Source organism: Podarcis muralis, chromosome 13 (genome assembly GCF_964188315.1).
Source record: "Podarcis muralis chromosome 13, rPodMur119.hap1.1, whole genome shotgun sequence".
Lineage (NCBI taxonomy): Eukaryota > Metazoa > Chordata > Lepidosauria > Squamata > Lacertidae > Podarcis > Podarcis muralis.
In genome coordinates, this window is record NC_135667.1 from 30,539,380 (window position 1) to 30,566,854 (window position 27,475).

The 27,475-nt window shown below is 47.7% G+C and overlaps 1 protein-coding gene and 1 non-coding gene across 6 annotated transcripts in view; both read left to right on the top strand.

Annotated features, from left to right (window-relative positions):
• HAP1 (huntingtin associated protein 1) overlaps positions 1-27,396 on the top strand; it is a 45,397-nt gene extending 18,001 nt beyond the window's left edge. For 2 of the 5 annotated variants that reach the window (XM_077917300.1, XM_028702618.2), the window contains 14 exons: positions 5,613-5,689; positions 8,047-8,163; positions 9,255-9,355; positions 10,782-10,890; positions 11,309-11,387; positions 12,778-12,908; positions 14,025-14,099; positions 15,638-15,775; positions 16,626-16,696; positions 17,898-18,125; positions 18,287-18,585; positions 20,358-20,576; positions 21,924-22,026; positions 25,543-27,396. In XM_077917300.1, coding sequence (XP_077773426.1) covers positions 9,282-9,355; positions 10,782-10,890; positions 11,309-11,387; positions 12,778-12,908; positions 14,025-14,099; positions 15,638-15,775; positions 16,626-16,696; positions 17,898-18,125; positions 18,287-18,585; positions 20,358-20,576; positions 21,924-22,026; positions 25,543-26,005 — 1,989 coding nt within the window. In that variant the 5' untranslated portion in view covers positions 5,613-5,689; positions 8,047-8,163; positions 9,255-9,281 and the 3' untranslated portion in view covers positions 26,006-27,396. Of the gene's footprint in view, positions 1-5,612; positions 5,690-8,046; positions 8,164-9,254; positions 9,356-10,781; positions 10,891-11,308; positions 11,388-12,777; positions 12,909-14,024; positions 14,100-15,637; positions 15,776-16,625; positions 16,697-17,897; positions 18,126-18,286; positions 18,586-20,357; positions 20,577-21,923; positions 22,027-22,179; positions 22,245-25,542 lie in introns of all 5 variants that reach the window. The other 3 variants (XR_013390416.1, XM_077917301.1, XM_077917302.1) reach the window with 3 other exon arrangements.
• On the top strand, positions 7,162-7,243 carry TRNAK-CUU (transfer RNA lysine (anticodon CUU)). Its single transcript has one exon. It is a non-coding gene; the product is annotated as a tRNA-Lys (tRNA).
• Positions 27,397-27,475: the final 79 nt, after the last annotated feature.

Genomic DNA, 27,475 nt, shown 5'->3' on the forward strand with positions numbered 1-27,475 from the left:
GTTCCAGCTAACCTACTTTCCTTGCGTCAGACGGCTGTGGCTGGGAACAGATAGGCTTAGCTCTGCAGGGCAATGATCTGCAGTTGCTTGAACCCAACAGCGTAAGGGTGAGAAGCCGAGGTGAGCAGGAGGGACTTATTTGGGACCGTGGCTCTGAGTGAAACCTTCAGAGCGTTCTGGATCTCTGGTGTCCCCTTGCTTGGACATTTCTCTGCTCCCTTTATTTCAGACTACAGTGGTACCTCAGGTTACATACGCTTCAGGTTACAGACTCCGCTAACCCAGAAATATTACCTCGGGTTAAGAACTTTGCTTCAGGATGAGAACAGAAATCGTGCTCTGGCAGCGCGGCGGCAGCAGGAGGCACCATTAGCTAAAGTGGTGCTTCAGGTTAAGAACAGTTTCAGGTTAAGAATGGACCTCCGGAATGAATTAAGTACTTAACCCGAGGTATCACTGTATTAGCACAGTGCATAACTCCTGTTGGAACGGTTGCAGGGACAAAAGCCCCCAAGAAGGGCAACGTGGTTTCTGGATCTTGGATCTCTATTCGATCCGGTGGAATGTGAAATATTCTTTCCCCTCACCTACAGCAGATTGTGCTTGAACAAAATGGAAATTTAGAGGCAACTGTTTACAGCTGATTTCCTAGTGGGATGGGTCGTATCTCTGAGGTGGATCACATGGTTTGCCTGAATAAGGTCCCAGGTTGAGCCCTGGTGTTTCCAGGCAAGGCAGCGAATCACTCCTGTCAGTCTGCATAGACAGGAGGTAGCCAATGTGTTTTCCTCCAGATGTGGTTGGACTCCAGCTGCCATAATCCCTAGCCGTTGGTCATGCTGGGAGTCAGGAGACCAACGTCGGCAGGACAAGAGCTATCCTTGATATGGACAATATTGAGGTGGATGGATCAGTGGTTTAACTATGCATAAGGCAGCATCCAAATACAGCCTAGATCTAGGCCCTCAAGCTGCGGTTCCCCTATCAGCTTCATCCAACATGGCCGATGTTAAGTTGTGGGTTGACATAGCAGACGACACAGCGATTTCTCCAAAGCAGCTCTTTATTTGTAAGCTGGAACAGAACTAACTGAGGAGCTCAGTCAGCCTGCTTATACAGAGCTCCAGAACAATGTAACTGTTGCCATTTTCTAAAACTAGCCAATCACTGAATGGCACTTTCGATCCTTCATTTGCATACAAACTATCCAATCACTGAATGTCACTTTCGATCCTTCATTTGCATACAAACTATCCAATCACTGAACGTCACTTTCGATCCTTCATTTGCATAACTATCTACAGTATCCCCCTGCTGGCCCAGGGTGAGAACTTCAGTACATAACAGCCGACATCCAAGAATAATGGAAGTTCTCCGCCTTTGTAGGGAAGGTTTCTCCAGAGTTCCCTAACTACCTACTTCACGCATGACCTTGAGTGCCTTTTAGAAACAAAACAGCTTACTATTGTGCTGAAAATTTTGGAGAACAGGTTGAATCACATTGGATGAAACATTCATCATAAAGGCACTTCAGCCCAACAGAGGCCATGGTGGAAACATATTCTTTTTATTTTCTTCTGACAAACGTATGTTGAATTCTTCCTGTCCCTCATTAACATACATCCACAGAGTGGATAAAAAGCAATGATTTTTTAAAAAAAATTAAGAAAGGATGTTTTTTTGATTTACATCGGGGTTTTTTGATTTACATTGGATTTTAAAAATAAAATGCTTTTGGAGGAAAAATCTTTCTAAAGATAGTTTTCTATTTAAGTTACATTATAGTCCAAAGGCTATTCATCAGGAAATAAGGATTTGTTTTAAGTTTTTCATGTGTGCTAAAACTCAACAAACATTATACATTATACATTTGCTATAACGTTACTGTTTAAATTAAATAAACTGTTTAAATTGTTTTTAAGGAAATGATTATTTTTCTCCTTCCAGTAAAGTACAGCAGAAAAGTTGTCCAAATATAAATATTTAACTTATTAAACCTCACAATAATTTCATAATTATCTGTCAATGTATTTCTAATAGTATAACCGAACCAGCAATTTTTGATATAACTATGAAAACTACTCTAAAAATTTATTATTCCAAAAATGAAACTTTTATCTGGTTGTTTAATATTAAGATTATACCAGCAACAATGAGTCTTTCTGTAAAAGAAAAAGAAAAAAGAATTCAATCAAGTCTTGCTGAGTACTGATTTAAATCGTGATTTAAATCGATTTGATTTCAATCAAACCCACCCTGTACATCCATAAGACGCCACACTTATAGATAACCATTTTGTAATTGACATCCTGTTGTCGGTCCCTTTCAGTGGCTCCGCTGCACAGTTCCTGGCTTTAAGAGGGGAGAGAGGTCACTTCCTTCAGTCTCTTGTATTGAGAGATGTCAGATTTTCCCTTGCAAAGAAAGACCATGAAGCCAACCTCTGTTAAGGAGCCTTGGGCAAAAGGTGTGTGTGGGGAAGTGATGCAAATCTGATTGGAACTGACATTCCCTTAGAGAGAGGCTAAATAGGGCAAGATTGACTCCGTAGAGTAGCTTGTTTGAGCACCGGAAATGTCTCCTTCAATCCCATCTTGGCCTGGCTGTTTTTCCTTTTTTATTCTTTTCCAGCTCGAGACAACATGCATTTCGCTTAGCACCAACACGCTTCTGCTTCTGCTTCGGAACGGGACTTGTCCCTGCCAGGAACCAAATTTAGTAAATGCAATTTATACCATCTACTTGGCCCTTAGGCTAGAGTGGAGCATTTTCACACACTGCATTATAAAAAAAACACCTTTGAAGCATTTCTTGCGTTCTATGTGAATATTGTTAACTGTTGGTTGGAAAGTGGGAAGAGAGCAGTTTATAAATGGAGCGAGTCTTCTGGCCTACGTAGCTGACACTGTTGAGTTTCAGATGTGGGGGAATGAAAAAGGTAATTGTTACCTGGAAAAAGCTTAGGATCTGGAAAATCTGGGTTCAAATTCCGGTACAGTGGTACCTCGGGTTACATATGCTTCAAGTTACATATGCTTCAGGTTACAGACTCTGCTAACCCAGAAATAGTGCTTCAGGTTAAGAACTTTGCTTCAGGATGAGAACAGAAATTGTGCAGTGGCGGCGCGGCGGCAGCAGGAGGCCCCATTAGCTAAAGTGGTGCTTCAGGTTAAGAACAGTTTCAGGTTAAGAACAGACTTCCAGAACAAATTAAGTTCTTAACCTGAGGTACCACTGTAGTCTTGAGGGTTCACTGAGTGGTTTTAAGCAAACAGAGAAAGTGGGAGTGTCTGTGACTGTTACTCCTTGCAGAAAACCGGTTTCTGTAGTGCAAGTTTTTTACAGTTTTTTTAAGATGCATGATTTTGGCTAAAGAGATGGAAATGTGGTTTGGGGTGTGTGTGCTATTATTGTTGTTAAAAAATAATTCAAAGGACAAAATCAACCGTCTAAGTTGAAACAAATGTGACAGCCAGTGCAGCTGGCACAATACAGTACTGGCATAATGCTAGCAGAATGCTTGACTCCGTTGTTTTCACAATAAATTTGTGCGCTAAGCTTTGGGGAGTGTTCCCTCCTCCTGGAATAAAATTATCTCATGGCTGGGTGTGTTCTATGCCAGCACCGAAAAACTACTGATGATGATGATGACTATTATTAACAACAGAATTCAGCATTCTGCAAATCTCCACTTTCATGATTTACCGTAGTTATAAGTCTCTGTCCATAATGGCTGAAAACATATGCTTTGAATAGTATGGGAGGTGCCTGCTGAACAGGGATGGTGATGGTGCAAGGTTCTTAAAAAACTTGTGTCATCGCACAAATTTGCATTATATTTGCATCTGCTTCTTTGTAAGTGTGAATGCAGATTTGGGCTGGATTTCAGACTTGGGGGGGCAGAGGGAACCTCAAACTCTGGCTGTTGTTGTCAGGGCATAGGAGCCAACTCCTAGGGGCTAAGGGGGCTTTGCCCCCACCCAATAAAATATTTGAGGGGGCCGAACCCACCCTAAAGATGATGGGCATTGCCATTCAAATGGTATGTGTGTGTGTGTGCGTGCATCACATCATGTGATCAATTATATGTGGCAGGGCTTACCTGCCCCCCCTCCCCAATATTTTATTCAAGTTGGCACCCTTGTGGCAGGGCTTGCTCTGATGAGCAATAACAGGCTTTTCTGAGCCCAGTGCATTGGATGTGGATTGGGCCCTCAGCCCTGCCTGAAATCTGTTGGCCACAACAGCTTGGGTAGATATCAAAACTTAAACAAGCCTGGGCAAATAAAGATGGCAGATGTCTTGGGGTCTCGCTGGCACTCTGGTATGCAGTATGCCCAGCTGCTCTGTAAGCAAAGGTTTTTTTTTTTAAAGATCATTTGTGTTTGTGTGTGTGTTTTCAGTAGACTTTCTTCTGGTGAAGGGGATAGATAGCTCAGCAGCTGAGCCACTGCTTTGCATGCAGAAGTCTCAGGTCTCAGGTTTAGTCCCTGGCATCTCCAGGTAGGACGCGGATGGCACTGTGGGTTAAACCACAGAGCCTAGGGCTTGCTGATCAGAAGGTCAGCGGTTCAAATCCCCGCGATGGGGTGAGCTCCCGTTGCTCGATCCCTGCTCCTGCCAACCTAGCAGTTTGAAAGCACGTCAAAGTGCCAGTAGATGTATAGGTACCGCTCCGGCAAGAAGGTAAACGGCATTTCTATGCGCTGCTCTGGTTCGCCAGAAGCGGCTTAGTCATGCTGGCCACATGACCCGGAAGCTGTACGCCGGCTCCCTCAGCCAATAAAGCAAGATGAGCGCCGCAACCCCAGACTCGGCCATGACTGGACCTAATGGTCAGGGGTCCCTTTACCTTTACCTTATCTCCAGGTAGGGCTAGGAGAGACCAACCTCTTGCCTACTATCCTGGAGAGGTGCTGCCAGCCAGTGTCCACAGTGCAGAGCTCACTGGAACAATGGTCTGGTTCTGTATAAGGCAGCTTCAGGCTAGAGAGTGAATTAAAGGTGCCTCAAGGCTCACTTTTTTGCAGGAGGGATATAACTGCATTCCCAAACTTCAGGTTTGCACATTTGAAGTGGAATGATGAAGGACTCTCTTGCCCTAGTGCAACAAACCCACTTTAAAAAAATGACCGCACTATTTGCTGCATGGAAATGCTGATGGTGTCTGTGTGTGTGTGTGTGTGTGTGTGTGTGTGAATGTGAATGAACGATTAACTGAAAGACACACAAACACTCCATAAGCAAATTGGGACGAATGCAGGATGAATGTTCATTATCGTGTAACTGCCCTGTATGCATGCTCAGTAAAGGCTGGATATGGTCTGACCTCTCTGTAAGCTATGCACAAAAAACCAGGGTGCATGTTGAACAATCAGGCCATCTTGAGGGGCCCTAAGTTTTGCAAACTTAAGAGGATGCATGCGAAATATGTTTATGTGCATAATTCATACGGACCACAGAATCCAGATTTACTTTGTTTAGGATTTTGCTCTTTGATCTTGACGCTTTGTAGCACGAGGTACACTGCCCTAAGTTGTTCCTGACTTAACAGGATTACTGATGTACAGATGTCAACTAACTCTTTCCCCCCGCCCTCTGTTTTCCCACAGTGCTCTGTTCTGAGCGGGTTAGCAGGATCACTAAGACCTACCATGACATAGATGCCGTCACCAGCCTCCTAGAAGAGGTAACCTTCATTTGCTACTGACTATTTGAAGATCAAACACTGCGCCAAGTCCTGTTCAAGTCATATAGTGGGGTCGGAGAGCTGAAAGAAAAAAAATGCATACATGCATAGAAAAATGATGTATAGATAGTATTTAACTCCAACTAAATTACCGTAGCTAAAATGTATAGAATGAGAAGAGGGACGCGGGTGGTGCTGTGGGTTAAACCACAGAGCCTAGGGCTTACCGATCAGAAGGCCGGCGGTTCGAATCCCCGCAACGGGGTGAGCTCCCGTTGCTCAATCCCTTCTCCTACCAACCTAGCAGTTCAAAAGCACGTCAAAGTGCAAGTAGATAAACAGGTACCACCCTGGTGGGAAGGTAAATGGCGTTTCCGTGCACTGCTTTGGTTCGTCAGAAGCGGCTTAGTCATGCTGGCCACATGACCTGGAAGCTGTACGCCGGCTCCCTTGGCCAGTAAAGCAAGATGAGCGCCACAACCCCAGAGTCGGCCACAACTGGACCTAATGGTCAGGGGTCCCTTTACCCTTTACTTTTATAGAATGAGAAATAAGAATTGTTGGAAAAGTAATGCTAAAGAAGGGGATTTTTACCATATGTGGTGGGCATGCGATAAAGCTGAACTATTTTGGGAAAATATGAGTTAAAAAAAAATGTTTAGTTATACCTTCCCAAAAAACCCTGAAGCATTTCTGTTGGGTATGACAGGAGAGGAAATACCAAAAGTCGACCAGAAATTGTTCATGTATGCCACTACGGCAGCTAGAACTTTATTAGCCCCAAAGTGAAAACAGCAAGAATTACCGACGGTTGAAGAATCGCAGATGAAGATGATGGACTATGCGGAATTGGCAAAGCTGACGGGGAAAATCTGAAACCAGAGTGACCAGGTGTTCCAGAGAGAGTGGAGTAAATAGACAATCATTGTAAACATATAAAGACACTAGCAGGATTGAGATAAACCTCACAATGTTTAATAGAAAGAACCTTCTACATGTGCTTGAAGACTAAAATAATTATGTACTGAGTTGAATAGGATCCAAACTGCAGCAGTCTGATTGGTCCAATATTAAGGGAAAAAGCTAGAATTGAGATGATAACAAATGTGTGGAAATATGATGTAGGTATACAAAAACCAGATGACAGGATGGAGGGAAGTTGAGTGGCTCAGTAGAGCTAAAAAATTGTAAAAGGAAATAAGACGTTATATTAATGTTAAAAATGGAAAACCAATAAAATATATATAAAAAGAAAGAAATCACATCTGGCAATCAATGTGCCCCTTTAGTTTCAGATAGCACATGGGTAGACAAGTCTAAAAAGCCCAGGACACAAATTTTCATATGCCCCCCCCCCCCCCAGCAGCTATGGTGGGTCATTTACCAAAAGTAATGTATTCAGCGTTTGCTCTGGAGGTGTATACTCAATTTTGACCAAACTAAGCCTTCTGATGTATATTTTAATCTAGGAGGCTTAGTGCTCTGACATAGCTCAGTTGGTAGAGCATGAGACTCTTAATCTCAGGGTCGTGGGTTCAAACCCCATACTGGGCAAAATATTCCTGCATTGCAGGGGCTTGGACTACAGGGCCCTCTTGCTCCCTTCCAATGCTACGATTCTACAGCTCAGCCTACCCATGTACTATCTGAAACCCAAGGGGTGCGTTGGTTACTGGAGGTGAAATATATTTGCATTATGTTCAGCTCTCCTACCCCACTGATAGAAGTGATGGCAGTCCCCGATAGATGGATAAAGCCAGCTGGCTATTCAACAGTCAGGAAAAGTCCCCCAAGAAGGATCTTTGTTTGGAGTGGCATGGGCAAGAAGGGAATAATAATAATAATAATAATAATAATAATAATAATAATAATAATAATAAATATTTTTAATCTATACCCCGCCCATCTGGCTGGGCTTCCCCAGCCACTCTGGGTGGCTCTCAACAAAATATTAAAAAGACAATAAAGCATCAAACATTAAAAACTTCCCTAAACAGGGCTGTCTTCAGATGTCTTCTAAAAGCCTGGTAGTTGTTGTTCTCTTTGACATCTGGTGGGAGGGTGTTCCACAGGGAAGGCGCCACTACCGAGAAGGCCCTCTGCCTGGTTCCCTGTAACTTGGCTTCTCGCAGTGAGGAAACCGCCAGAAGGCCCTCGGTGCTGGACCTCAGTGTCCGGGTAGAACGATGGGGGTGGAGACGCTCCTTCAGATATGCTGGACCAAAGAGCTCTTGAAAAGTGGATGTTTCAGAATCAAATTTCAGCAGGCAGCATGGAGCAGGGAAGGGAGAAGGAGGAGGCAAGAAGCCTGCTCTGTTATAACTGCTCCTGGGCTTCCCCCCCCCCCATCCCCACAGAAGGAGCATGACCTGGAGCTAGCCGCCCGCATCGGACAATCGCTACTGAAGCAGAACCGGAGCTTGTCGGAACGCAATGCACTCTTGGAAGAACAGCTTGAATTGGCAAAGGAAGAGGTGAGGAAGCCCCTTCTGGTGCCCGTTGCTGACCAGGGAGGAAGCTGACACTACGTACGCGTACATGAAACACAGGGAGTTTGTTTGCCCCCCCCCCCCACTCGGGTTGGATAGGAAGTGGAGAGATAAGCTGAGGGCTGGGAGAAAAAGTGAGCTGGTAGTGTGTATGGCAGTAAATGCAGGAAGGATGCATGCAGGGAATATTTTTCTGTTGGGTGCATAGGGTACTTCTCAAGCTTGGGTCCCCAGCGGTTGTTGGGACTACAACTCCCATCATCCCTGACCACAGGCCCTGCCAGCTAAGGATGATGGGAGTTGTAGTCCAACAACAGCTGGAGACCCAAGTTTGAGAAAAGCCGGTCTGTGAGCTGCATCCAGCTGAAGTTTATTCAGAATAGGACCACTGAAATTAATGGAGCTAAGTTGGCCGTGTCGGTGGGTCTGCTGTTGAGTAGAACTAGCATTGGTTGCAATGCTGTAATTTATAGCAAGGGCGAGGACCCTCAGGCGTAGAGGCCAAAGGTGAACTCCAGGCCTCTCTCACCAGCCCTTAGGACTCTCCCTAAGGGCCTGCCCCTCACCAACTCTACTTTGCACCCTCCTTGAGTGCTTTCGCTTGGCTGGAATGTGTCCTTGAACTGTAATAAGGCCTCTTGCTTGCCTGGATGGAGAGATGGGTGTCTGTGTATTAAAACTTCTGACTTTGCAGGGCTGGAATGTAGCCTCCTCAAGTTAGGATGTATAGCTCAGTCAGTAGAGCATGGGCCTCTTAATCTGAAGGTTGTGGGTTCAAGTCCCAAGCTGGGCAGAAGATTCCTGTATTAAACAGGGTTTGAACAGATGACCCTTTTAGTCCCCTCTGATTCTTTGCTGTGCTCAGTTTTGCCTCTGACGCCACTGGTGTGCAGTCCCTGGAAAGTTGTCCACAAGGAAATGCAACCTTCTGGGGCTCAAAATGTCCCCCACCTCTGAGCGACTGTATCATCTGAAGTTAAGGGCTAGCAGGGCTTTCAGATTAGAAGGTTTAACTTCTACTTTTTTCTTTCATGGGACCCATTGTGCCTCTTCTCTCTCCCCCTCCCCACTTCAAGATAGCTCAGCTTCGCCATGAGATATCAATGCGGGACGACCTTCTGCACCTGTACACCAACAGCACAGAGGAGAGCGAGCCGACCTCTGCCACCTCCACTCCGTGAGTATCTCAAGCTGGGGTGGAAGGGGAGACCTTCTGCACAAGTCAAACCGTTTAATTTCTGCTGCCGTCCTCCTGGCGAGGCCCTCCGGCGGTCACAGCTGACTGCCCACCCTCCCCATGTAGTGAGACGAATCCAATGTGGGATGAGGAGAAAGAAACACCACCCAAAGTCTTCAGAAATTCTGCAGTGTACACTGTTCATGCCAGCAGATCCAAAAAAATGGCTAGCATCTCCCCTGTGCTGTTCTCTAATTGCATTAAATGCAAAATTAAAACGGGCAGAGCCATCTGTTTGTAACACAGAGCTGTTGTTCTTCGTTTAACCACCAGGTGGTGTGAGAGATGCAATGGCCTTGCGGGCGAGGGGGGAGACGGGAAGAAATACCGTATTTACTGGAATCTAAGGCTCACCTTTTTGGGCCAAATTACTTTGCGCAAACTAAGGTGCGCTTTAGATCCGATGGCACATTTACATTCGCCAGCAAATACTTTCTTTGGATTCAAGGTTCTGAAAATGGAGGTGTGCATGAGATTCGATGGCACATTAGGTAAAGGTAAAGGGACCCCTGACCATTAGGTCCAGTCATGACCGACTCTGGGGTTGCGGCGCTCATCTTGCTTTATTGGCCAAGGGAGCCGGCGTACAGCTTCCAGGTCATGTGGCCAGCATGACTAAGCCGCTTCTGGCAAACCAGAGCAGCGCATGGAAATGCTGTTTACCTTCCCTCCGGAGCGGTACCTATTTATCTACTTGCACTTTGATGTGCTTTTGAACTGCCAGGTTGGCAGGAGCATGTTAGACTCAAGTAAATACAGTACTACAGTTCTCATGGCTGAACTTGAACTTGGGTGTTCCTCGCCCAATAATATCTTTTCTAGCTACATTGCCACTCACCTCAACTCCTGTGTTGTTGCTATTATTATTATTATTACTATTATTAATTTATTTATTATACTGCCCTTTATCAAAAGATCCCAGGGCAGTGTCCAACAATAAAATCACATTACAAAGCACCAATAATATAAAGCACAATAAGAGACAGAATAATAATAACAACAACAACAGCCACCTACTCCCCCAAGCTTTAACAGGCCATAGATTATTTAATGGCTAAAGGCCTGGGTAAAGAGGAATGTTTTTGCCTGGTACCTAAAGACATGTAAAGATGGCTCCAGGTACTCCAACCATCTGCAAAACCCCTCTTTCACCATTCTGTGATTGTATCCAGGCCAGATCCAAGCTAGGAGTAGGCCAACGGAAGACTCTCCAGGTCAGAAGGCCTGGCTCCTGGGCGAGATTGAGCCCTGCAGTACTTCTAGAAATGAAACATTAATTCCAGGAGCCGTCTCAGGCCACTGCTGTCTCCCCTCCCCTCTGCCCTTCTCATGACTACATCTCTCTCTCCCCCCCTCCTCCCCACAGGTTGCGGAGGAATGAATCCGCCCTCTCTTTGCAGCAGTGTTTTCAGTATGACACCCTACAGCAGAAGCTCAAAGGGCTGGAGGAGGAGAACCAGAAACTGCGGACAGAGGTGAGATTCTGAGCTGGGCTGGGCTGCAGGTGTATGTGATGTGTATGTGATTTGTCTTCTCTATCTCATTGTCCGGTGATCAAGGAAAGACACTCGGCACATGCTCAGATGCTTTCGCCCAGTTGTATTACCGAGCTGAAATCCTAGAATCCAAATTGGAACGCAAGAATCATGCAGCGTCTAGCACAGGGTGTATTGCGATTGCTACAACAGGCAGGAAAATCATTAAGTGGTCTGCGAAGACCGCCGGCCATTTTGAAGTGGTCGATGGAGGGGGGCATAAAAAAAGCTCGGGAACCACTGTCTTAGAAGGTTTTAGGTGCATTATCTCCCAGAGCGCTGCTACCTTTTCACAACGTCTTGGTGTAACATAAAGATAACCCCTTAATGTTATATATGTCTGTCTCTTTGAACCCAGGTCACAAGCATTGCCACGGAAACCTCTCAGTATGAGGAACAGGAGCAGAAGCTGATGATCGACTGCGTGGAGCAATTTTGTAGGTTCTTAGTTTGGGACAGGGAGCTTGAAATTAAAGCCCTGTTAATACCAATAGAAGGCTGCTTTCAGGCATAATTCCAGGACTGGAGGGATGATATTGGGGGGGGGGTTCTGGTGGGGTGGGGAGGCAAAGAATAACCCAGTCCTCTGTATCTGCTCTCACCTGCCTCTGCTCTGGAATTAAGTTTTGAAACAGTCCTCTATTATTTGTCTGTGTGTGTGAGAAAGGAGGTGTGGGGGGGGCACATATTTACACATGTGTGTTGCCCTGCCCTCGGAGGGTTGGCAAAGAGGGAGCATTGCTCTTGGTGTAAACAAACAAAAAAAGGTTCCCCATCCCTGCTATACACACTTACCTGGGAGTAAGTCCCCTTGAGCTCAGTGGTCCTGCTTCTGAGTAGATACACATAGGAGCACACAGAAAGAGTTTCCATTAAAACACATTCATGCATTTATGTCCCACCATTTCTCAAAGGAGCACAAGGTGACACACACGACTCTCCCCCTCTTCACTGAATCCCCACGACAACCCTGTGGGGTAGGTTAGGCTGACAGGCAGGGACTGTCTCAGGGTCACATCCTGCAAGCTTTTATTCATGGCTGAGTGGGGATTTGAACTCTGGTCTCCCTGGTCCTAGTCTTAACTGCTACACCACAAAGCATGTGTACAAACTCCAAAAGTGAGGTTCTGATCCCAACCACCTTCTGTGGAAGGAGACAGTTCATACATGTTCCCCCTTTAGTATCATCATAACTGAAAAATACTTGAGGTGTGGGGCATATATGAAAGTAGGTGGCTTTTGACGTGGGAAAGGGTGGCGTAAAATGACCTCTGATTACAGACGTTCCTGACTTTCAGGGATGCTTAAGGAAGGTGTGGCACACGAATAATAATAATAATAATAATAATAATAATAATAATAATAATAATAATAACAACATACCCCACCCACTGGCTGGGTTTTCCCAGCCACTCTGGGCGGCTCCCAACAGAATATTAAAAACACAATAAAACATCAAACATTAAAACTTCCCTAAACAGGGCTGCCTTCAGATGTCTTCTAAAAGTCAGATCGTTGTTTATCTCCTTGACATCTGAGGGCATTCCACAGGGAGGGCACAACTACCGAGAAGGCCCTCTGCCTGGTTCCCTGTAACCTCCCAGTGAGGGAACCACCAGAAGAACCTCGGAGCTGGACCTCTGTGGGACAGAAAACATGTACGGGGGTGGTGGAGGGTGGGTGGAGTGGGCTGGGGTGGCAGAAAGCTTTGCCCCACTTTCTGGTCTGCTGGATCCTGCTGTGGGCATATTGGAAGCTGCGTCCTGGTGCATTGCATGCTGCTGGTGTCTCTTGAGTTGTAATGATCCTGTGTGTCTCTTCCGACAGCGGATGCTAGTCGAGAAGTGGTCCTGCTCTCCGAGGAGCTGGCCCGCAAGACGGAGGACACGGCACGGCAGCAGGAGGAGATCAGCCAGCTGCTGGCACAGATTGTGGAGCTGCAGCAGAAGTGCCGCACGGTAAGCATAAAGCAAAGGGCTGGTTGGGGCCAGAATGGGCACCCAGAAACAAGGCTGCTCCTTTGTGAAGTCAAGGGTGCCTCAGGGAGGTGGGTGTGATACAAGGGAACATTCCTAGCATATCTAGGAAGTCAAGATGAGCAGCCCTGTGTTGCGGTGGATGTGTCAATGTGTTCAGCACTCCCTTTAATTAAAGAAACAACAACCAATTAAACTCTTGGATTATGCCAAAATGGCAAAAGTGACCAGGAAGCTCAGGAAACAAGAAGACCAAATGAATGAATGAATGAATGAATCTTTATTTGCGCCAGCCATCGGCGATGGCAATAAAACAATACAACAGACAAAGAATAGAAATGAAAAGTCAATTATATAAAATACATTTTAGGGTTTTGAATCAATAGTCAAATAGTGGATCTTATTCGGATTGCCCCAGCTAAAAACCTTGCAACTTTTGCTGTCACCTGCTCATCTTGATCTGCCAAGAGAAAGGACACTGTGGCAGTGGCTGGGCGACCTGGAATGGACAATAAAAGAGGGTTGATCTCATTCCTCAAGTCTTTATAAAGAGTACAAGAATACCAAAACTTGTAACAAAGAGTGTGTGGGGAGGGTGGAATTATGGGAGGGTGTGGGGAGGGTGCCTCAGCTCGATTGGGTGTCAAATGTTCCGGCTCCTGAACGATCAAAAACCTGAAGTGAGTGTTCCGGTTTTTGAACATTTTTTTGGAAGCCGAACGTCCGACGCAGCTTCTGATTGGCTGCATGAGCTTCCTGCAGCCAATCGGAAGCCGCGTCTTGGTTTCTGAACATTTTGGAAGTCGAACGGATGTCCGGAACGGATTCCGTCAGACTACCGAGGTACGACTGTACTATGGAGACAATGGAGTGTTACAAAATATGAACTGCTGAATAATATGCAGTTGAAAGGGTTGACAATAGGACCCATGGAGGGGAAGGTGGGAAGTCCAGAGATTCGGAGGGATCTTTAAATATGAATGTGTATGATTGTATTGCCATATTCTTATAATTGTAAAATCATTTTTTTAAAAAACAAAACCCCAAGGGCACTGTGGATGTTCCTGGTGGCAATAACTCTTATCTTTCTTCCTCCAGTATGGTTCAGAAGTGGAGGAGCTGCAGCAGCATCTTGCTGCTGCCAAGGAGGTTCAGCAGCAGCTACGAACAGAGGTTTGTATCCTTGGAGACGGGGGGGGGGGCGGCGGCGGCAGGGGTGGTGTTGGCGGGTGATGGCCGGTTGAATCTGTCCAGTACAGAGAGGAATCTGAACAACAACAAGCAACACGTCAGCTAATAATATACTGGCAATATTTTTATAACGCTATGCTGTTTCAATATTCATAAACAGAAGACATATAATATGTGCCTGGAGTCACAAACTAACAGCAATCAAATAAATGTTCCGTGAATAGGAATGGTAGGATGGTTAAGTCACTGTCAAAGATCACGGAAACGGAGGCAGAATGCCTTTCCCACAGTCAATATCCTACAGACGTCGCAATAGGGTGATCCAAGCACAGCAGCAGGCAGTACAGTTCTTCCAGGATAATGAACTATTTCAATGATAAATCTTCATCAGCAAATTAATAGTCCCCAAAGGTACATCAAATGGCCATGGGTCAGCTATCACTAAAAAGTGTAGTAAGCTGATGTGTTGCTTGTTGTTATTCCGAGTGTCCTGTTTTGCAACACGGGGGATTTTCTTTGGTGTACAGTACAGGGAGTAAGGCAGAGATAGAATTGTAGAGTTGGGAGAGACCACGAGGGTCATTCAGTCCAACCCCCTGCAATGCAGGAATCTTTTTGCTCAATGGGGGGCTGGAAACCATGACCCTGAGATTGAGAGTCTCACACTTTACTGGCTGAGCCACTTCTCAGCTTCTGTTGGAGGAAGTGCGCTTCTGAACACCAGTTGCAGGCAGCCACAGATGGGGCAGACCGCCATTGCACTCATGCACAGCTTGCCATCTTCCCCTAAGTATCTGGCCAGCCATGGTGAGAATGGGATGTTGTTGGACTAGCTGGGTCTTGGGCCTGGTCCAACAGGGCCCTGTATCTGTTTTGTGCCAGCCTGCTTTGGCTCTCCCCACTCACATACATTTCCCAGGGGTTCTCCGACAGAAGGGCATAACTGTTGAACAAGTTTTAATGCCAATAAAGACCTATTGTAATGAAAAAAAGGGGGGGGGTAAAAAGGTCAGGAGATCATCACTGTTGACTGAAATCACAGCAAGTTCAATCACATGTTTTAATTGAACCTGAACATGTAACTGGTGTAATAATAAATAATAATAAAAATAATTTTTTATTTGTATCCCGCCCATCTGGCTGGGTTTCCCCAGCCACTCTGGGCGGCTTCCAACAAAGATTAAAAATACATTAAAATGTCTTCTAAAAGTTTATTTCTTTGACATCTGATGGGAGGGTGTTCCACAGGACAGGCACCACTACCGAGAAGGCCCTCTGCCTGGTTCCTGTAAACTCGCAGTGAGGGAACCGCCAGAAGGCCCTCAGCGCTGGACCTCAGTGTCCAGGTTGAATGATGGGGGTGGAGACGCTCCTTCAGGTATACTGGGCCAGAGTTGCAGCAGAGTTATGCACTGCAAATCAATTGTAGAGTAAAACAAGCTGCACAGGGAGCCCCTAGTTTCTCTTCTCATTGTGGCTTGGCCTGATTAAGATGGGATCCTCTCCTCTTGCACTTTCAGCTCCGAGACCTGCAGGAGAAATACGTGGAGTGTGGGGCAATGTTGCACGAAGCCCAGGAGGAGATGAAAAACCTCCGGAACCGCAGCCTTCCCAACAGCACCATCCACCGTCACAGCTCCCCTACTTTTTTGCCCCTGGTAAGTACAGCGCATTTGGGGGGTGGGGGGGTGGGGGTGGGGCTGGGTCCTGCGTAAAGGAGGAGATATTGGGGAAACAGAATTGGTTTGTAAAAGAGAGCACTCTTGATAGGAGGCAGAGCAGTGGGGATGGCAGAAGGTGGTTTTTTTAGGAGGAGACAAAGAGCATGTCTCCTTATTGGGAACAGCAGCCAGGTTGCTTCCTTCACATTCCAACAGGTGCATTTCAAGCTCCTAGTCCTCAACGAGGGAGGAGGGGAAAGTGGGATAAAATATTTTATTTTTTACCAACCACCAAAACACAAACAGTGAAACCCCCCAGGCGGCTGATACATTGGGTATACATATTCAATAATATACATATTCAATAATATTCAATAATAACATATTCAAATCAACCATATGCACACTTCTATATATCTTAACACTCCTCCCTCCACAAGGTTTATTTAACTTTTAACAATTTTAATTGCCCGCCTCGGGATTTCATTTGAGTCAGGACTGAATTATGGGGATTTGGTTTTTCCTCAATGGGTTCTGTTCCATGAACCATGCTAACAGTGCCTCTGAGCATGCACAGTCCGACCACTAAGCAGCTCCAGCGTGTTTTCCTCACTTCCCCATTCCCCAGTCTGACATTCCTGTCTGGTTTGAACACAGGCACAGAAGCCCCCCCCCCCCCCCCGGTTATAGGTGAGGGTTTTAGCCAGCCCAGTCTGCTCTGCTCTCTGTTCCTACCTCCTGGGGAAGCACAAGTGGAGTAGAATAAAAAGAAAATGATTCTGGGAATTCCCTGGGCATCTTTTACTAGTGAAAGACCACCTGCCCACTGTGACTTTTTCAATTGCAGGATTCCCTGGCTGCAGAGATCAAGGGCACAATGAGAAAGAGCGTGGACAGCTCTGGTTCCTCGGAGTGCAAGTAAGTGGGAAGGGCGCAAGATACCTGGTGTGTGTGTGTGTGTTCGTGTGAGCAAGATAGACCCATAAAAATGAGTGGCGAGAGCAAGAAGCTCTCAAAGGATGGTGTTGTGAATGCAGCACAACCTCTGAGGCCAAACGGGGGAAGAAGGAGGAACCTTTGAATCAGCAGGTGAAATTCAGAATGATGGCAGGGGGAGCGGTCCGTGTTTTGTTAGCCCAAAAATTAGAAAACGAGTGAGGTCCCAACTAAAGAAGAATGGCAACTTAAGCTGACGGAATATGCGCAGCTTGCAGACTTAACATATAGAATAAGAGAACAAGAAGAGCATACGTATAGAGAAGATTGGAAAACATTGATTGAATATATGGGGGCAAATTATGTACACTTGAAAACGTTAGCAGCATTAAGATAATGAATTCAACAGTGTAAGTAAGTTATGATGGATGCAAGAATGGAATGCTGAATGGTATAGTTTCTGTAAAATATGCAGGCATTTATGATATGTAAAACGAACCATGGAAAGAGAAGAAGGGAAGTCATTGATATTTTAAGGATGTAAAAAGGAGTACTTTAAATTGTAAAACAGAAAATTTAATAAAAATATTAAATACGGAATGATGGCAGGGGAGAACCTGTGTGGCTCTCCAGCTGTCCTTGGACTCCATTTCCCATCAGCCCCCCTCAGCAGTCCCTGGTTTAAAAACTTGGGTTGGGGGCAGAGCTAGGGTTAGAAAAGGTAACTCTTGGGGACCAGAGGAGGAGGAACCAGTGCAAAATTTAGGGTGCTGCAAATGGTTCCCCCGCACAGGGCGCTGAGCTGAGGGGGCACAAAATAACAACAACAACAACAACAACATCAGGATTTCCCAAGCTTGGGTCTCCAGCTGCTTTTGGACTACAACTCCCATCATCCCTAGCTAGCAGGACCAGCTGTCAGGGATGATGGGAGTTGTAGTCCAAAAAACAGCTAGGGACCCACGTTTGGGAAATGCTGGCCTATATTAGTATCATGAGAAGATCCATTAAAAAAAACAACTGGACCAAAAGGAATTACTGTGACAAATTAAGAAATATGGGAGGAGGAGGCATGCTAATTTTGTCCTTGCTCCGGGTGCCATATTGCCAGAGTCCTGCCCTGCCATGACCTCCCTTTGTTTCCTGCTACTGACCCAGTCTACGTCTTGTGTGTTGATCTCAGGGGTGTCCGTCGGGTCTTTGAGACGGTGAAGGCTGTGAACCAGGTGGCGAAAGCCAGATCGCGGGCAGAGTCTCCCCTGAGCCTCCCTGTGTACTCTCCCAAATTTTCCTCGCTGGGCTGCAGCCGCCTGAGCACCCCGCGCACCAGCTTCTACGGTTCAGACAGCCCCATTGCCGGAGGCCTGGAGGGGCAGGACGGCCATGCTTCTGAAGGGCCGGACGAAGCGCGGTGAGTCCTGCCGAGACACGGCATAGCCACCTTGCCACAACCTATTTTCAGATGGTAGTTTCCTCGGAGCAGAGACCTGTCTCCTGTACAATGCCACAGGCCTTGGTGGTGGCAGTGATCAGCGTGGCTAATTCCACTCCCTGTTCTGTGGTTTCATTTAGCCGGCGCGAGGCTGGCACACCGGGCACACCCGGCCGGCACGACTTGGAAGCTGCCGTCCGGTGCTTGTCAGCCCGCCAGGAAAGCCACAGCACCGAGCGCTCATTCTTCGAGATGGAGAGGGAAAGCAAGCTGAGGCGGCTGGCGAGGGACGCTGAGGACTCCAGCGGGTTCCTCACGCCCAACGAAAGCATCACGTCCACCGGCACCAACTATTCGGGCAGCTCTGGCGGTTCCGGGTTCTCTCTGGGCTCCTTCTCTTGTTTCCCCGACAAGCTTCAAATCATCAAGCCTCTGGAAGGTCAGTGGGAGACGGCAGTCAAGAACTGAGGGGCAGGGATGCTCCCTTGGAGGGAGGGAGTGATCCGTGGGCACACTTTGGGCTATATTTTGCTGAATTTATTCCGATGCGTCCGTCTGTTGAATTAGCTTGCAAGTGCATAGGGACTGGAAGCATGTGATTGTTTTTAAAAAGTCATTTGGCAGTATTCATTTATTTGTTTATACACTTTAGATACCACTTAGGGTTTAAACAGATCTCTAAGCAGTTTTCAACACAAGCTGAAACATCTTAAATCAGTGGTGGCCAAACTTGGCCCTCCAGCTGTTTTTGGACTAGAACTCCCATCATCCCTAGCTAACAGGACCAGTGGTCAAGGATGATGGGAAATGTGTGGGAGGGAGTGAAATCTAGTTAAAGAATCCCCATCTGGTGCGCCAAGGGGCTGAGGCAGTTCCCCCCCACCATTATTTTTTTAAAGGGGCTGAGCCCCCCAATATTCAGGGGGTGTTTGGCTCGGCCTCCTGGCTCCTCGTGACATTGTGCAATGTTGTGTGCATGATGTCATGCCGTTGCACAGTGTTGCACATGAGCCCCCTCAATCATATTAAGAAGGTGGCGCCTCTGATCCCCATGATCCCTTGCCCTGGAAAAGAGGGAAAGTGAAAACTGGGGTTGCAAGGAAGAAGTGCCTGTCCATTGCTCTGGGATCTGCGTGAGGAAAATCCCCGTTTATGTAGCATCTGTGCAAGAGTATTTCCAGTTTTAATGGGATGGATTGGGGCTTGGGGGAAGATCTGCACCCTCAGCATCAAAAGTGTCAGTACAACTGGCAATTAGTCAGGTCTATGTTTCTATGTTGGGACGCAGGTGGCGCTGTGGGTTAAAGCCTCAGCACCTAGGACTTGCCGATCGAAAGGTCGGCGGTTCGAATCCCTGCGGCGGGGTGCGCTCCTGTCGTTCGGTCCCAGCGCCTGCCAACCTAGCAGTTCGAAAGCAGCTCCGGGTGCAAGTAGATAAATAGGGACCGCTTACTGGCGGGAAGGTAAACGGTGTTCCGTGTGCTGCGCTGGGCTGCCAGAGCAGCGATGTCACGCTGGCCACGTGACCCGGAAGTGTTCTGCGGACAGCACTGGCTCCCGGCCTATAGAGTGAGATGAGCGCACAACCCTAGAGTCTGGCAAGACTGGCCCATACGGGCAGGGGTACCTTTACTTTTTATGTTTCTATGTTAGGGATGCAGGTGGCGCTGTGGGTTAAATCACAGAGCCTAGGACTTGCCGATCAGAAGGTCAGCGGTTTGAATCCCCGCGATGGGGTGATCTCCCGTTGCTCGGTCCCTGCTTCTGCCAACCTAGCAGTTCGAAAGCACGTCAAAGTGCAAGTAGATAAATAGGTACCACTCCGGCGGGAAGGTAAACGGCGTTTCCGTGCGCTGCTCTGGTTCGCCAGAAGCGGCTTAGTCATGCTGGCCACATGACCCGGAAGCTGTACGCCGGCTCCCTCGGCCAATAAAGCGAGATGAGCGCCTCAACCCCAGAGTCGGTCATGACTGGACCTAATGGTCAGGGGTCCCTTTACCCTTTACCTTTATGTTTCTGGCTATTCTCTGGCTCTAAAGATATGGGGTGCAAAACATAACACTAAGGAGCTGGACCAGTCCTGTTGCAAGGTGTTTGATATTCTTGCTTCTGTCCAGCTTTGCTAACCTTGGCCAGCTGACTTTAAATGCAAGTTACTTGGCATAGCTTGCATTCCTGCCTACGTCCCTTTCCCTCCCGGTCTCTCTTTAGGCTCCATGACCCTCCACCACTGGCAGCAGCTAGCCCGACCTCACCTGGCAGGGATCCTGGACCCTCGGCCAGGTGTGCTCACCAAAGATTTCCGGCAGCTTGACACAGACCTGGAGGAGGTCTACAACCTGAATGACCTGGAAGAAGACGATGTGGATGCAGGCTCCTTCCCAGCCCTTGCTACCTCGACACCTGCCAAGGCCAAGGAAAGGCCTAGTGGTGAGTCTGTTGGTTCATTTCTAAACGTTGTGTGCCAGTAGGAAAGCTTGGGGAGTTTCCCGGACAAGTTTCTGTCATATGGCATCCCCATGGTGTGATAACCACAATCTGAGCATATGCGCCAGATCCTAGGGGCTGAGGCACTTTTGACCCCCACAAGGTCCTTTTTTTGAGGGGGGCATTGATCCCCCCTCAGTGTTAAGAGGGCCTTTGGCTCCACCTCCCAGCTCCTTACAACGTCAGGATATTGCATCGGGCCCCCTCAATCATCTTGAGAAGTTGGCGCCTCTGTCCCCGAGTCACACTACTTTTGCTTGAAGTCCGCTGGCAGCCATTTTGTGAACCAACTTTTGAGGTGCTCTGTAACAAATTGGCAGCTGTTGTGTGTGTTTGTGTCTTGCCCTGAACTGCTAGGGGCTCGCAGGCTGGGGGGCTGCTGTTCTAGTGACCCCCAGTTCTGCCAGTCAGTCCCGTCTCCCCTGTCCACTTGGGAGCAGAGATACTACAAACAAAACACCCATATTCCCCCCCCCCCCCCGTGAGGTATACCTAGGTGGTGGTTTGGCAGTCTCGTTTAACTCTTCATGACTCCCTCAGTTTTTAAAAACACGTATGAAGAATAAGTTCCACCACCTCAGGTTTGTGTGTTTTAACGTGATTCCGGAGGTTTCAAAGCTGATGGTTTGATTTCTCCTTAACCACCAAACATTCACAAACCATGAATTTATAACTCCTACTGTTGCCCTTTCTAATTTGAAGGTGGGAGCAAAATAGTATTTGGGGGCACAGACAGTGGGGGGGGGGGGGGAAGAGAAGAGGAAAATTCAGGGAGGATGGGGAAAATACCCTGCTTACGTTGTCAAAAAACCCAGTGTACTTGCAATTTCCTTTCATATTTTTTTTAAATACTTGACAATAACTAGCATAAACATGGGGCAAACAGCCATTGCTAAGACCTGACCTCTGCAAAAGCACCTAGACCTTTGGGTTTGTATTCAGCTTACGTCCCACTCCATTAAAATGGAGATATGAGGACCATTTATTTGAGGGGGTGGGGTCTGTCCTGAATAAAACTTAAGTTGAATACAGCCCACACAGTCCACAAGTTGAGGGTGAGGGATGTCCTTTCCCACAGGAAAAGCATTTCCTGAAAATCACCTCTAACAACATGAAGGGGTTGGGGGTGGGGGCAGAGGGAGAGGGCTTCATCCCTGTCGGCATTTATGAAAAACATCTTCCTCCATACGTCCCCCTTAGATAACCTGGCATTTGTCTCTGTCTGTCTCCACACCCCACCAACACCACCCTGCCCCACTCATTAACCCTCCGTTTTCCTGTCCGTTTCAGTATTTCACTCCGTTAACAATCTGCCCCAGACCCCGCCTACTTTCACCATCACCACCTGTTGCTTCTCGCACCCTAGCAACGAGGTTACCATGGTGACACCCAGGTAAGCATCCTCTGTGGTCCTCCCTTCCGCCAGCTTTCCATCATCCTTTAGCTTCTGCTCCTCTGTCATCGCCGTAAGGAGGATTTCCCTCTGTGTGTGTCTTGTCTGCCATTTTTAACCTGCAATCTCCCTCCCCACCATTTTGGATCCTAGGCACTGCTGACCCCGGTATGGGCATCTCCTGCAGCCCTTGGCGTATTGATGGGGTGGGCTCCGAAGTAAGAAAACTCTTCCCTGCCTCTTTTCTCTCTATCCTACCTGGGGAGAGCTGGGCAAGGAAACCTCCCTCACCCGTTCACTCTCCTTCTTGAGCAATGCTGGCTTGAGGACAAGGGATCCCAAGGCCCACCAGCTAATGCCTGCAGAGGAGGACCAAGGCCTTTATCTAGGAAAATACAGGCACCCAAAAGTGGTCATGTGGCTCATTCTCAGGTGCTGCGGCTCAAACCTGTCTGGAAAGTCCACCTGCGAGACGTTGAGGGTCCTGCCCTTTAATATAAGGCACTGGGGAGGGGGCGTTGATGTTCAGAAGGAAAGGCACTCTGCACATGGTCAGAGGCACACTTGCTCCACATTTCCTGGAGCCCAAGCTGTGGCATCTTAAGAGCAGCTGGGGTTTGAAACCTTTTTGCTGCTGTTGTTGCTCTGATCCACATTAAGCCATAACCTGGAGGAGTCCTTGAACATCACGATGGCTTAAGAAGTCAGAGTGGGCTCCTCCCAGGTGATGTGGAGCCTTGCCTTGAACCAATGTCAAGTCTTGATGTGTCTGATAAAAATATTTCCACGGGACCCTTAGGTCAATCGGCAGCTGCTGCAGCAGCCTTCCCCCTCCACTTGTCTCTCAGCCAGCGGTCTTGTTTTTATGAAGGAGAATGGGAAGTTTCCTGCCCAGGGTTCAGAGAAATCAGAGGTTGAATGAGCTGGCCCTCCCCACCCGAAGGGAATCCAAACCTCCTTATGTGCTCTTTTAGCGATAAAAAAACTCTTGCAGCAGGATTCATTCCCTGTCCCTAGAATTCAGGTTGGCTAATGGCAATAATTTTGAGCAGTACGAGAATAACAGAAAGAAAGAAAAGTGGCAGCCTTATAAACGCCACCTTCAAATACACTCTATTCATATACTAGTTATAGAATCATAGAGTTGGAAGAGGGTCCCCAAGGATCATCTAGTCCAACCCCCTGAAATGCAGGAATCACATTGACCTGTATAACTAGAGAACCTTGTAAGTAACAGCCTTAAGGTTTGTTTGTTTTTTTATAATATTAAAGCCCACATATCATAATATACAATTCCCTTTTTTTAAAAAAACAAGCTGTCCAAAATTAAAAGCCTTTTTAAAGTACCTGTTTAAGAAAATCTCCAGCTTTTTAAAAACAATAATAATAATAATAATAATAATAATAATAATAATAATAATAATAATAATTTTATTATTTATATGCCACCCATCTGATTGGGTTGCCCCAGCCGCTCTGGGCGGCTCCCAACAAAATACTAAGAGCACAATAAAAACATTGACCATTAAAAACTTCCCTGTACAGAGCTGCCTTCAGACAACTTCTAAAAGTCATACAGTTCTGTATCTGTTTGATATCTGGTAGGAGGGGCTGTCCACAGGATAGGGCAGCCCTACTGACTTGTGAATCGACTTCCCTGCCCCAAACCATATGCTACAGGCCGTTGATGACTTATTACCCTTTCTTTCAAGGGTAGTATCCATGCTTCTTCCTCCTCCCCATTTTATCCTTGCAAGAGCCCCATGAGGGTAGGAGAGGCTGAGAGGTAGTGACTGACCCAAGGCCACCCAGCAAGTTTGGTCTAGAACCCCCGTTCTCCCAGCCCAGCACTCCGACCACTGCACCGCACTGCCTTGCTTTGAAGAACACGAAAAGAAGAGGATTTGACGGTGGGGACAGGCAGCTACATTCAGCCACTGGGCGCAGCCACATCTAATTAACCCACTAACCTTTCTCTCTAGCCTTAGCACTAACCCATCTGCTTTGCACAGGTTAAAGGGGCACTAATATTGCGGGGGCAGACCGAAAGGTGGCAGGGGCTGCCTCCCTTACTCCCATTTCCTTGACTGCACAGAGGAGTAGGGAGAAGGGGGTAGGAAGAGGAACAGACAACTAACTAACTTGTGTGTCTGATTTATAACATGAACTTCTGATAACGAGAGCAATGGATGGCAGTGTTTGTGAGCAAAGAAGTTATGACTCAGTGTGTCTCTGTCCTGGTGGTGTTTTCAACCAGCAGGAGGCAGTGTCGCTACCTTGCCTGCCCTTTTCTCCAGTCCCCTAAAAACAGATTCACACATTCAGAATCTCTGGGTTAGTTCAGGCATGGCACCCAGCCCGCTAGCATCTGTAGATGTGCCGCAGGGCCAGCTCAAGGGCAGCTGCCACATCCTGGCGCCTCCCAATGTCATTGTGACTACAACTCCCATCATCCCTGACCACTGGCCGTGCTGATGGGAGTTGGAGTCCAGCAATGCCCGAAAGGGTCCAGGATGGGGAAGGCTGGCGATGGCAGTGCTCGGGCAAGGAAAATCCAGCCGGCACATTGCCCGCCCCGCCCCCCGCTTTGTCTCAGTATTGAGCAACGGGTCACAGTCCATCAGGGTAGGAAGAAGGTGTAGCCCCACTTGTGCCTTTATTGGCACTTCTGGGTTGTTTTGTCGTGCTGATGACCAGAACGAGGGCTATGGGGCTTTCCCCACAGAGATTACAAAGAGAGATTCCACTCTGCACCCAATAGAGAAACATGGCGCATAGTGGCTTTCCATTTTAACCCTGGCAGGTCCAAGCTATGTGGCATCTGCATCTCCCTCTCTGTGCCCTGAAGACGATCGGTGCAAATCCCTACTTCCTGCTGGATTGGGTCCCAATAGATAGATCAAATCCCTCTGGTTCTCAACCTGACCAGGCTTAATGGCAACCCCAAAGTCACAGCCCAAGGCAGCCACATCATGGGGTAGCGTACTGTTGTTCTGTGCCTTCAGTCCCCTTGCGGGATGGAACAGGAATAAATTCAGGAGTCAACTCAAAAGGATTTGCACCACAAACAGCTTGTGATTTTTTGCAAGAAGGTGGCAGGCAGAGAATGCTGCATTCAGATGGAAGTGGCTCCTCTGTTCATTTGATTTAGTTCTGGTCTCTTTTGTGCTCTGAATGGCGACAAACTTGGGGGAAGCTGCCTGTTCTCTGTATGTGTTCTCTTAGCTCAGTCTCTTGGGTTGCCAACTTCCCACATATAGTAGGAGGTTCAGCATTTTCATGGCTCTGCTTGGGGATTTTCTAGTGAGCTGTAATGTCAGCCTGAGCCAACCTGCTTGGCCACCAATGCTGCACATTAAAGAATGCACCTACCGCTGCAGAAGGAAGCTGAACTTGTTCCTGAGCGTCCTATGCATGTCTTTAGTGACTGCAGCTACTCCTGCCTCCAGTCCATGGAACTGAATTTCTCTCCTCTTTTTTTGTTTTTGTCTTTGTGTCCACCCCTTCCTTCTCCAGTCTTTATAATACAGTTGTGCCCTCTTGTGGGTCCGGCACGGGGCTGAGCCCCCCTCACCCTCCCCAGCTCCCCCTGCAGGAAGAGCCCAGCTGTGAAGAGCAGCAGCAGGAGGACCCCCCTCTTGGACTAGTGACTCTGCTGACGGAGCAAGGCATTTCTGCACAGAGAGGGGCAGCCTCAGCCTTGGCCCTCTTCCCCAGAGGCTCAGGCACCCTGTCTTGGCTGTCTCCTCCTTTGGGCTCCCTGTGGCGCTGCCGCTGGGGCGGCCTAGGGGAGTGGGCCTTGGGATCACCTCGGTTGCGGCAGAGGGAGGAGGAGGAGGACAAGCCCAGCATCTTCAGCTTGAACCTGGTGGAGAAGCTGCAGCAGCTGGGGCTGGACAAGGTGGTGAGAAGAGGGGAGGCCTCGTACGCAGCTTCACACCTGCAGGGGCTTCATCGCAGGAAGAGGTGTCTGTCGTGAGGACTCTGCAATTTTTGTTCTGCCCTCCACTGGTGAGACAGAGGGGGCTTCATGCGGACTGCCTCCTGGACAAATCCCAACTGTGATCCTGAAGTTTGGGGTGTGGTTGTGGGGAGGGACCCTGCAGGGCTTGGCAGCAAACAGGGGGTCTGCCAACCACAGTGCCCTGTTGCCATTCTGTCATCTGCTTCCTGTGGATCAGGAAAGTTGGGGAATCATTGTTTCGATGTCTACCCTTGCTGATAAAGCTTTTCACAGCTTCCTTCTGCCTCCATCCTAGGAACCCTGGGCGTTGTGGTTCTGTGGGCCCTTTTTTCTGTGGGGCCCTTTTGCAAAACTGCAATCCCCAATGTACTTTCTCTATGAAGGCTATGGGGCATGGGTAAGAGGAATGATCCCTGTGGAACGAGCTGGCCCAAAGTCCCAAAAGCACACAGCTCCAAGTTATCTTCACGGACCATGACTCTCCCTGCTTCCTGCACTATAGTCACTGCCTTCACTGCTAATTTCCTTAAGAAATGCACACCTTCTCTGTCTCTCTCTGTGTGTAGTGTGTAAAGGCAAGTAGTGGTATAGGCAGGACTTGTGGGAGTAATAGGTTGGGCTTTTTGCATGCATGATGGGCTTGAGAGGGGATGTTTCTGTCCTTTACCTCTCCTGCCAACTTCAATTTTCTTAGCCTCGGGCAAACGCAATAGTTGGGTCTATTTCTCATCTGGATCTGGTGAGGTTTTCTCCATTAAAAGACACTGTCTCAGATCAACGAGGAAAAGGGACAAAGAAAGCTGACTGGGATCCTCTTGTGCCCCCCCCAAAAAATGACACTCCCCTGTGGACCCATTTAGTGCCCCTTCCTTTGCCAACACTTAGCCACCCAGAGCTGGCTTTGTTCACCCCACACCCTGAGCTCCCCTTTTGGGGAGGCAAAGGTCTCCTCTCTTGTGTTGCTGAGAATTCTGCTGCACTTTACTCTCCTCCTCCTCCTCCTCCTCCTCCTCCTTCTCTCACCACTGAAGTTTTTAATATTGCATTGCCCCTGCAACCACAGAATCTGCCTCATGTCTGTTTCGTCCTTACCGGAGCAGGGCAGCTCTGTTTGTCTTCCTCCAAAGCGTCTTCTAACAACAGTTACAGTAATTCTCAGACTTGGGCAGCTGTATGGCTGGTTTCCACAGATTGCTCTGTTGTGGGTCTCCCCCCTTCAGTGGACGTTCGTATTTTCCCATTTATAAATGTTAACTTAAAGTCCCACACCCATTCCTTGCACGCTCCTGTATGTGTTCTGCACACCACTTTGCATAGCCAGCCCCTCATTTTGACACATGCGTATTCCTGTTACGTTCCTGTGTCTCCTTTCGGTGAAATAAACATGGTGTTGCTGTTGCTCCTGATCTCTGTCTCTTGTGGTGTTTGGCCGGTGTACAGTAGCTCTGCTGTTGCCTCTCTCTTTCCTTTTTGCCCACCTCTTCA